The sequence below is a fragment of the Aristolochia californica genome, unplaced genomic scaffold (genome assembly GCF_029961685.1).
Source record: "Aristolochia californica isolate CCGP_79_NKW_82.1479 unplaced genomic scaffold, dmAriCali1.0.hap1 SCAF_11, whole genome shotgun sequence".
NCBI classification, from domain to species: Eukaryota; Viridiplantae; Streptophyta; class Magnoliopsida; order Piperales; family Aristolochiaceae; genus Aristolochia; species Aristolochia californica.
In genome coordinates, this window is record NW_027181782.1 from 33,874,533 (window position 1) to 33,886,115 (window position 11,583).

General features: G+C 42.6%; 1 protein-coding gene across 1 annotated transcript; it reads right to left on the reverse strand.

Moving 5' to 3' along the window:
• Nucleotides 1–9,312: 9,312 nt before the first annotated feature.
• On the reverse strand, nucleotides 9,313–11,267 carry LOC137944923 (thaumatin-like protein 1b). Its single transcript, XM_068790737.1, has 3 exons — nucleotides 10,865–11,267; nucleotides 10,091–10,775; nucleotides 9,313–9,950 (listed from the first exon to the last, which is right to left on the reverse strand). The coding sequence occupies exons 1-3, from the start codon at nucleotides 10,920–10,922 to the stop codon at nucleotides 9,764–9,766; spliced, it is 930 nt and encodes a 309-aa protein (XP_068646838.1). The 5' UTR covers nucleotides 10,923–11,267; the 3' UTR covers nucleotides 9,313–9,763.
• Nucleotides 11,268–11,583: the final 316 nt, after the last annotated feature.

Consider the following 11,583-nt stretch of genomic DNA (forward strand, 5'->3'; position numbering starts at 1 on the left):
TATTTGACTCCTTTTTTCCCAGCTTCCTATTTTTACCTTCTGTTAAAAATTAGTAGTTAAAAGAATTGAATACTTTAGAACATGGATTTGCAACTCCGGTGAGTCAAATCGCTATAGGATATGGGGAAGATCTTGGAAGAATATTTGAAAGGAAATCGAAGGGAGAAAAGCCAAGGGTCTTTGTTCATAGGAAGGAAGATGGGTGAGGCGTCGGGGTGATGAATGGCCAATAGAAATTTTGAGGTATAATAGGGTTTTTGAGAGGTTTAGCTTTTGATGTTCTCTTTGGGAGGTTATCATTCTCAGCCATTCTTTTGACCTCTCTGCTCTTAAAATTCTTAATCCTGAGGAGGAAGAGAAGCATTCTTCAAAACTTTTAAATTTTTTTTTATTCGAATCATTACGATTCTTCTACTTTGAAAGTTTGGAAAGTTGGTCTCCATTTTTACGCAAAACTACCTCTAAAATTCGTTCATCAGATCAACTGTCTTCAAGAGTGAAGACGAAGAGTGACGACGGCGAGTGAAGACGGAGGAGGATACATTTGTCATTTTCCTGGGAAATTAATTTCCTGGGAAGAATCCGATTTCCATGGCGCATGACAAAGGGTCTTACCGTAAAGGCAGAGGAGGTCAATCCCAACCTAACACGTGGAAAGATCTGGTTCGTATGCAACATCCGGCGACCGTTTTAACTTAAACAGGATCCCCGCCGTCAACACCGTCACGTCCGCTTTCCTCGTGTGCCCCCAGATTCCCGTTTACGAAAGAAGGTGACCGTTACGGCTTCAAAAGCAGCTTGCGGGTCCCAGAATGGCGAAGAGTGGGCCAGGGTCATTTTAGCGGCCTAGGAATATACACGTCAGGAAACGTCGGTTTGACTGAACGTGGGTCCGTGGGCTGTAAATAATGGGCACAAGTGACAAAAGCATTGGATTCCCGGGGCTTTATTGACCGATCAATTTAGAGAAAGATCATTAGACAGCTTCATTATGAAAACATAAGAAAATAAAACTTTAGATCAAGTTGATTCAATTAAAGCTTCCAAATCCAATTTATATATGCTCGTTAATGGATTGAATTCATTATGCTTGTTGAAAACTTATCCACCAAGCCAAACGGGTTCGTAAACCGTTCGAGTTCATTTCAGTTCAGTTTTTTACTGAACCTCGACTCGAGTTCAAACTTGAAATAAGATTCGTTAAGTATAATAAGTCAAACTCGAGATTTTTCAAACTCGACATATTAACTTGTAAACTATCTTGTTAGTATAATTTTGTTACGTAAATACTCTTTACTTTAATTGCTCTTGTCAATTCCTTTTTTAGTTGGTTTATAGTAGCTCTTATTTACTATAAACCTCAAACACGATTGATTGCTCAACCCTTCTTTATTTTTTTTATAATTTTTTTAGTTTTTAATGGAGGTTGGAACTCGAACCAAACTCAAGATCAATTCCAATTTTAGATTCGAGGTTGAGCTTGATTCTAATTTAGACTCGAGCACGAGTTTGAAGTATCAAACCAAACTCGAACATATACAGGTTCGAGCTTGTCATCCCTAGTAACCATCATTGAACATGGGACCCAACTTAGGTTGTAAAATCCAACCTAGGTTCGAAAGCTCAAAGAGTCACCATACAATGTTCCCTGTATTCTGGAAAGAAAAATGACAAAGTTGGGCACTTGAGAGGATAGGTACCATCTTCTCCGTTGAAAAAAACAAAAACATGAAGGAAGAAGAGGTCCCTTCAGCATGGGTTTGAATTGATGCTCACCATCTTTCTACATTGGAGGAGACCTGCCTTCAATAGCCGGATAACACTTAAATGGGTTTCCTTTAGCGGGAATGACGTCGCTATTTAACACCAAAGTGGGGATGGGATGAAGTCTGAAATCCTACATTGATGATGACCTACCAAATCTTCTCAATGCGACACAGTCACACACTTGTCCCCAATACAGTCCATACTGATTTGAAATATCAGTCCTCGTTCACGAATTTCGTCAAAAAACAGATCTTGAGCTTTTCCAAGCTTGTCTAGTGATGTGTCATGGTAGGGGTGACTTCGAACCGAGCCCTCTCGCAAGCGGCTCGTGTTTGGTTTGGTTTCTGTTTGGTTCGACTCGTTATATATCGAGCTCGAGCCGAGCTTGAACTCAGAAATAAACTCGTTTAGGTTAACAAACCGAACTCGAACAGAGCCAGGTTCGGCTCGTTGGCTCGCGAGCCGACTCGTTAATTTAACGAGTGGTGGGATGGGGCAAATTTTCAGGAGTCTCGCACTCTCTCTCCCACCCTCGCTCTCCTCCTTCCCTTCTCTCTTCTTCCTCCGAAATTCCCTCTCTTGGCCTCCATCTCCCTTCTCCCTCTCGCCGCCGCCGCACCTAATCCTTCCCCCCGCTCATCGCCTTCTCTGCCTCTCATCGTTATCGCTGTCGACTCCCGTAGCGTTGCCCTCGCCTCGTCGTACCCCAACTAGAGCGGCTGCTCTGGACCCTCTCCCATCGTCGTCACCCCCCTACCACTGCTTGTTGCCCCAATCAAATCAGCCGGACACCACTCTCGCCGGAACGGCATAGAACCCCTGGATGCCTAAAGTTCGGATACCTACGTTGAGGAGGGAGATTATTTTTGCCCCTCGACGCTCCATCCCCCACAGTGTGTGAACTCGCACATGCAGTTCACACATGCGAGTTTCGCACGTGTGATTTATATATAAAAAAAAAAGCTTGCAAATCCTATTCTCAGCCTATTTTTCCTCTGGACGATGCACTAATATGTAAAAATATAGTGTGCTAAAGTTAGCATTTGATCAAATTTTCCTGTTTATTTTTTTATTTTTTATAATTAATCATGTACACAATTAATTAGCTCACGTAATTATTATATTAATGTATAATAAACTGCAATCATTAAATAATATAATATCTAATTTATTTAATTAATATGTTAATTTATTTTAATTATACATTAAATTACTTATTTGTGTTGTAATCATATTTGTTTTACCTAATTTGGGGTTTAAATATTATGTTTTAATTAAGTATACTATTATAAGTTACTCAATTTTTTGTTTTTTTATATTTTTCTTATTTTGGGGCACTAACACTGGAAACTGTTTTCCAATGTATATGAACTCGTCCACATTAACAACAAGTTTGAAATTGAATTTCATGTAGAGGAATTAAATGAATTTGAAGCAGGAGATGAAAATGAACTTTAAACTTTAAGTTTGTTGACTAACTCCCCTTATAATTCTCATATCCACAGTAGCTTCAGAGTTATTATTTAGTGTTGGTGGTAGAGTAATAGACTCGTATCGTTCTTCCTTGGTACCAAATACATTTCAAAATTTGATTTGTTGCAGTGATTGGGTTCGGACTCTTCACGGTATAAAGAAAAATCAAAAGGTGAATTTCTTTGATTAATTATTTATTATGATATTTTTTAGTATATTTTTTAGTTTTTTTTTTTTTTTTTTTTTTTATGATTACAGCATGAGAAGAAGAGTGCAGAGATAATGCTACCAGCTACATGATTTTTAATGTTTTTCTCATCATGGTAATTTTAATATTTTTAACGTCATTAAGTAACTAGTAGTAGAAGAGTATTTTTTATCTGACAATAACTAATTTTATTTTTTTGTTTTTGTCATAGGTGGAGATTTTGCTCAAGCAAGGACGTATATTATTTTCTAGCATGAAGAGAAATAACTATAGTTTGTAAATTTATAATAAATTTATAGTTTTTATTTGGGTGATTGTAAATTGATAGTGAAATTTCATTTAATTTTGTTGTGTTTGATTATTGTATGGAATTTATTTATAATATTATGCAGTGTATGGAGTGTTTAGACTATTTTATGGAGTGTATAAACAATTTCTTGGAGTGTTTATGGAATGTATAAAAATTTTTATGGAGTATTTATGCAGATATTATGTATGTTGATTATGCCCAATTTTAAATAGAGGTCATGTCAAATTTTATACAGGTATTATATATATAAATTATACTTAATTTTAAGTAGAGGTTATGTCCAATTTTATGTAGAGGTCATGCCCAATTTTATGTAAAATGTATGCATAATTTTATATATATTTTATTTGATATATATTTTTTGAAATGTTTTCAATATATGTTGAGGCTCGAGTTTGGCTCAAAGCTCGGCTCGAACTCAGTGGGTTCAAGCTCGATAACAATTTTAGGCTCGAGACGAGGCTCGACTCGAACATAGGCAGATTCGGCCTCGGCTCGGCTCGATGCCACCCCTATGTCCCGGTAACAGGAAAGAAGGGAAGAACAAATAAAGCTAGTTGAGGAGAAAAAAAAAAACACAGAAAAAAACTTTTCAACTAAAAGCTTGATTCGTTCTTTCATCTACTCAGTTCTGTCAGTTTGCTTCACCTACACTCTTTCTTGCACCTGTTATTGGTGATAGATAATAGCCATCAAAGTTGATTTTAGAAACCCAGTCACTGAAACATATTTGATCCAAGGGTAGTCAGATTGTATCTTCAGCTAAAGTTGCCTTTCGGTTGAATGGTGAAGGATAGGCAAACTGATATACGCATAAGCTAATCTAAAATAACTGATAAAAGAATTAAGAGCATGGATTCATTCAGAATGTTCACCTTTGGCAGGCGATATGGTTGAGGGCACCTCAAAGCTTCTATTCATTAAAGTGTCTTTAACTCTTTATGATTGAAGATGCCGGTAGTACCTGAATCTGCTACCTTACATGTGCTTCATAGTTCCTTCACAATCAAGTTGCTGATTGTGGAGCATGTTGACAGGACTCAATAAATAACGGAGTTTTCTTCTTTAGGGTACCATTGTGTTATGTACAATGGCAGTATTCGAAGTGCAAATTGTTAGATATTGAATTGAACCACCACTTTACAATTGATTAAGGGTAGCATTTATATAATTTAGAATAGAAAAGATAAGGTTTATATGAGAAGATAATTACAACATAAGATAAATACAATGGGATCTTATCCGATAACTAAAGGGATTATGCTAATCCCTTATCATGCCCCCTCAAAATAGCTCACTGTTAGAGAAGTTAATCTTGTCTTATAACAATTGAAACTGTGAACTTGGCTCTAGCTATGTAAGGACATTTGTTTCAAAGGTTCTTGGAAGCAAAAGGACGAGAAGAATAGAGACATTGGTAGCGGATGGGGCGAACACAATCAGGGAGAGTGCATCGTTTGGTGAAGAGGTGTAGAAGAGAAGTGGCACTAGTAGCGGTTGGGGCAAACAAAATCGAAGAGAGCACATCATCCAATGAAGAGATGAGGAAGAGCAATGACACTGGTAGCGGCTGAGGTAGACAGAAGCGGAGAGAGTGCATCATTTGGTGAAGAGATGTGGAAAAACAGCGGCACTCGTAGAGGCAGGGGCGGATAGAATCAGAGAGAGATCATCATCCTGTGAAGAGATGTGGAAGAGCAGCAACACTGGTAGGGGTTGGAGCGAACGAAATAAGAGAGAGTGAAGAGATGTGGAACAATAGCGATTGGGGTGGATGAAATCGAAGAGAGAGTAGTAGGGGCACTGGTAGCGGATGGGGCTGACAGAATTAGAGAGAGTACATCGTCTGGTGAAGAGATGTGGAAGAGTAGCAACACTGGTAGCGGCTGGGGCAGTTGGAATCGGAGAGAGCGCATTATCCAGTGAAGAGATATGGAAGAGCGCCGGTTGACTGTGACGATTTTTTTCATGTGTGAAATTCGCACGTGTGAGTTTCCCCATGCACGGGACAAGGGCATCTAGACTTAGATCTGGTTCTAGTGTGACGATGCAATTGGGGGAGAAGGCTAGTGCAACAAAAGCAAGCGTGGTTGCCAACAATACTGACAATGGTGAAGGTTGACGATGACCACGACAGATTGGAGAGGAAGGTCGATAGCGACGATGATGAAGGTGTAGCTCAATATAGAGTAGGAGGGAATGAAGGCAGTAGACTGGGGAAGGAGGTTGCAACGATTGGAGAAGTGGAAGTTATGACTGACTGTGCCAAGGGGATTGAGAGTTGTGGTTGTCGAACAGAGTGCCTGCGAGGAGAGGCGCACATGTACGTGTTGGTGAGCCACACGGTGGTGTGACGGGTTGGCTCGACGGTGATGGCTTGGGGAAGGTCAAACGGAGAAGGAGGAAGAAGGCGTTTTGGGTTGGCACCGGCGAGATAGAATGACAACACTCGATGAGGATAGCCAGCAAAGGTTGACGACGATGTCTGTAGCGATGATGGCAGCATATCCGATGGCTCAGTTGGGGGAAAGTCATATGCAGTCCGGCACAAGTGTGCGGCCTTGGGCAATGGGAAAGGAGTTGGATGAGGACGACGGTGGTAGAAGGTGAGGCGGACGGAATCAGAGAGCACTTCATCTGGGTGGTTCAGCTAATTACAATAGGGCATAAATACAATAAGATCTTATCCAATAAATATAGGGATTATGCTAATCCCTTATCCACTTTCTGTGTTCCAAACACAACCTAAAGGGGGGGCAACAACATGTATATGTAACCTAACTACAAGTCCACTAGTGTATGGTAAGCATTATTCTGTGTCACGTGATGTTTGTACATTACGTGTGTGAAATGTTACAAACACCGTATACCAGCCTCATTAGTGACTTTTTTTCTTCTTTCTTTTGGGATATTCTTCTTAAAATTAAAGGGTCACGAGTGTTTGTGTGTAGTTTCCAATTAGATTATTGGAATTAAGGCTGGAAACTACGTAGAGTTTTTGAAAATCCATGCTTGCAAGCCATCCTCGGGAGAACAGCGAGTGTACCAATATTAAAGTAAGATCAGCCCATTCACCTCTACTTGCTGTTTCACACACTTTGAAGACAAACCATAAGCAGCAACAACGGGGTTTATCTTCAGGCAGATTATCCAACTCAATTATGTACATCATCACAATCGCAAAGATTCAGAGTATTTTATTTACCATTCATCGACTTTCGGGGGAAGGACTTTAAGCGCCCTTTTCAGAGCAAAATTCCGTGACGTGCATGGCACTTCGCTGTAATCAGAGAGGACGTACTGGTCTGTCTTTCTCTACCAGATCAAAGCCGCGGCCATATAATATAAACCCATTACACCACCATATCCCTGGACGTCTACCGCTGTTTGTTATGTAAAGTACTTCATGAGGATTAGGCTCCCCTCCACTTTAATTTCCGATGAGCATCTCCCCTTTTCCTCCCCCTTTGATCGATCACCTTTATCAAAGCAAGCCACTAGCCCCACTACGTTCCATTTGATTATGCCTATTATGGCAACCCCCTCCCCCCATGCAGGAATCCATGGCAAAAGCCCCCCCTCACCTTTCTTCTTCCTCTTCTTTTCCTCTCTCCTTTACTGCTGCTGCTTTTCTTTTCGGAGAGAGGATCGATCCAAGTGGTCAAAAGAAGACACAGCCACATGCCTACATGCCTCTAGTTAAATCCTTCATGGCAGAATCTGCCTTTCGAGTATGTAGAGAAACTTATCGTTTCATGATCCTGATAAGTGATTGTAAAGAGGTCAAAGTTGAGAGATTGTTTGTTCGTCTCCTGTGTCATCAGCAACGACGATGGGTCAGCGAATGGGGTTGTGGAAAGTGGATTTTGTAGCTTTTGTCTCACTGCTGAGCCTCTTCGATCCATTGGTGTTTTCCTGCTTTTGAGTTTCAGCCTTTTTCCCCACCTTTGTTGGGTGAGGTGAGGTTGCTTGGCGGGGGAGTTCCGTCCATGGATAAGGTTTTTTCCAAACTCGGGTCGCGAGAATGGAGCATGGAAATATATGAAAATGGGGTAAGGACAAAGCGGATGGGTCGGGTTTAGGGTTTTTGAGTTTTTGTAAGGGATGGTCCTACCTCCCACCTCCTGCCATACATTTTAAGGGATTTTTTTCATGGGTCTCTTTCTAATGGTAGGACACCTGCCCACCGAATATGATTCGGACAATCCACATTTCTAAAACGTTCACTTCCTTGCGTTTGCTGATTTCCGACCATGACAGACACGTAAAAAAGCTACCGTCCTGACTCATCCCCTCCATTAACACGCTTGCACCTCTCTTCCTTTTCTCTCCCTTCCCCTCCTCCATGAATATATATTATATATAAGCTTCTCTTTAAAGGGATTCTCCAGCTCTGTTGGGGATAAACTCCAAGTTGCAGTGGCCTGTTAAACCGTGTGAATATGGTTGGCATTTCCGAATTGGCCCACAGAACAAAACGTCAATGAAGGAATTGCCACTTTTTTTGTTCCTAGTTCCTTTCAAACCAAACAGAGAAGGAAATAACACTCAATCATGAATTGCCGTAGTGGTGTTAGGTAGCTCTGCAATTTTGTCGATTAACTGAAAAGAATAGAAGAAGAATACGACCCAAGTAATAGAATTGAAGAAAAGAAAAGAAAGAGGGAACTAAGTTCCCAGTTTGTCAATGGTTCTGTAGGGAATCGAGTAGCCATGTACCCATTCATCTCCATATTTCGAACAGTATCAGATACATGAATCAAGCAGGCAAACTGCTGCGGATTCTTCTTAATTTTACATCTTCGGTTTCAAATTCTGACAGAATTCTTCTTCAGAAATCAAGCATGTGAATCAGCAGCGGAATCCCGCGTCTCTGTTCGGCGGGGACAGGGACAGTAAGTGGGAGAGAAGAGCAATCAATCCACGCAACCCGAGTCTGTCCGTCATTTCTGGACCTTCTGGTATGTGATCGCAACCAGCGGCTTCTTAATTTTCTGGACCCTCCGCTTGCTGCCGGCCTGCCGGCGCTTTCAGTCGCAATCCCACCATCAAAATCTTAGTCGAATAGATTCCTTTCCGACGAATTTCGTCAAAAACTAAATAAACAACGATTATGCACGGCGGTAAAAGCTAAAAAAAAAAGAGTTTAACAAAACCCAAACACATGGGATGAAGATTTGGACCGGCAGACATGACACGTGGAACTGTGGGTGCACAACTATGTGTCAAAGATCGGAATGGATAACGTGGGACACATCCAGGAATGTGAGTGGACATGAAAGTTGCTTAAACCGCTAGTTAAGGCAGTTAGTCACCCCATGTGCCTTAAGGGTCCCTTCCTAGGGCTTCATGTCCCATAAAAGATGAACTTAATTAGATCCCAGGTTACTTCTCTCTCTCGGTAAGAAGAGAGACAGCGATCTCTGGCAAAGTTTTAACGTTTATCACCCATGTCCTCTCACGATCAGAACGCGGCGACGAATTCTAGTGGTTTCATTCCGTGAAAGGATATCCAGAGTCAGATTCAAAGAATCGTTCCCTGTCTGTTCTTCATTATTAACATCCAGAAAACAACCCCCCAATCAATCCCACAATCCTCACATTTCAACGATAACGTAAGTGTCCAATCAACAATTCCTTCGTTTGGGCAATCACGACACTGCTCCATCAAATCAACAGAACCAAAAACCCAGCAACACCTTTCTCTATTTCGACTCCAAATTTAAATCTCTAAAATATAAAGAAAAATTATAAAATAGAAGAATTCCCCCCGCCCCCCCCCCCCCACCGACTGGCGGGTAAAGGGGATCCCTCGTATATCCGTCATGGGTATCTGATGGAATTATAAACAAATGGCAATTCTCGAAAGAAAAATCGGGTACAAGTCGTTTGTCCCTGTCGGATCCGTTGTCATTTCCCGCCAAGCCCCGCGCCAAAAACAGCTCATGTGTGGTGGGCACCTGAGTGACGTCGGCGCTAAGTTTGAGCAATAGTACACGACGGTTTTAGAACAGCCGCAATTGCCACACTGTCGACAAAACAGCGACGGAGATCGCGAGGCGCGAGTGGACCCCCCAGTGGGAGGCGGTGTCGCTTGCGTACTCCATGCCGGTGAATATCATCGACGAGTTTACCAGCGGCGGCTGCATCGCCTCCGGTCGCCCGTTGCTGTCCGGCTTCGCCGACTTCTTACTGTCAAGGAGAAAAAAGTCAAAGCGTCAGGGAAAATAGTAGTCGGATATTTTCCGCTTTTCTCTCAGATATTTTTTGTACTTCGGAAGCGGAGTTAGACTGAACTGCCCTTCTGAACTAAGTGGCAACGATGAGAATACCTAGAGAAGTTAGGGCAGAATGTGATGGTGTAATCGGCAGAAGCGCATGTGAACGTGCTCGTGCTATCGTCGTACGCGTAACTGTAGGCACGAGGGCATGCGTGCTTGAAGAATTCCGAGTAAGAGGAAGGCTTGCACGTGTCTGGGGTGGCGTACGCGCCGCTGCAGCAGTACTGCGGCTCGTTGAATGCCTCACAGGCGCTCTTGCAGGCCACGTTCTCGCTGCCGTCGGCGCTCTGCACACGGAGATCCGACGGACAGGCGCCGTTCAGCTCCACGAGGCATCCGGTGGTCGTACAGTTGCCCGAACCGCCCTGGGGGACCACGGTCATGGGCAGGTTGTAGCCGTCCACGAGGCTCACGTCGTAGAAGTCGAGCCCGCCGCTGCCGTTAAGGGTGAACTCAGCCAGAGTTGCGGGAGGTGCTGCCCCGCCAGCACACTCCACTTTACCTGAGCCGCAGTCTCCGGTCACGCAGGAGAATTTGCCGGTCGAATCCTCCGTGCATTGGGTTCTCCCCCAGAAGCGGCCTGACCAGTTGGTAGGTACGGTTAGAGCCTGGGACTCGCCCTTCTGGAGGGGGAATCCCGTCTTCGACAACGGCGCTGTCCCTGCTCCTGACAGTACTCCCGGCCATACCATGTATTCGCAGTTGTTCGTCATCGTAAACGTCGCTGACAGAACACCTAAGGAAAAAACAAAACAGATCAAGAGGAAAGTAGAAAACACAAAACAGAGGAAACCAAAAGCAGAGCAACATATGACCATGACAAACCTGAAGCGAATAGAAGCTGCAGAGAGAGGAAGTACACCATGAATGATATTCTGGCCATTTTAAAGAGGTAAAAGAATATAGAACCTAACCAAAAAATAACAATAGAAACGATTTCCTCTGTTTCAGTTCTTCACGTCTGACTCTCAAACTCCAGTTCCCCTTCTCACCCACAAAGGAAACAGAATCCTGGAACAGGATACGCTCCCAACGTAGGAGGAGGTAGGGAAGGGTAGAACTGAGCAAGATGAGATCTTGAAGACAGGCAAGAATCGCGAATTTATAGAGCAAGTTTCCTTTTCAGTTTCTATCTGTGCTGGACATTTAGCGGACCCACATTTAAATTCTCTCTGAAGTCGGCAACTCTTCCTTCTTCCCCCCCACTGGACCGTCAACAAAAGAGGCTGTTCCGAGGAAGAAAGAGAGATGAGTGGCCGGTTGTGGGGAGGAGCAGGCTATATAAGCCTCCTCTGCCCCCTCTCCCCTTCCAGTGGTTTTTTGAAAACAGAAAGTTCCCAAAATGTCCTTCCCCCACGAAAACACGCAAGAACACAATTTCCCTTCTTTCCTTCTTTACTTTTTCAGAATTATATCCCAGTTAAATTGAAATTTAAATTAAGTTAAAAAATTAAATATTATTAACGAACTTTATCGAGGGTATTTTAATAATTTCATAAATCTGAAATTAGGAGGCGGTTCGTGGGAACATGTGGTCACGTTTG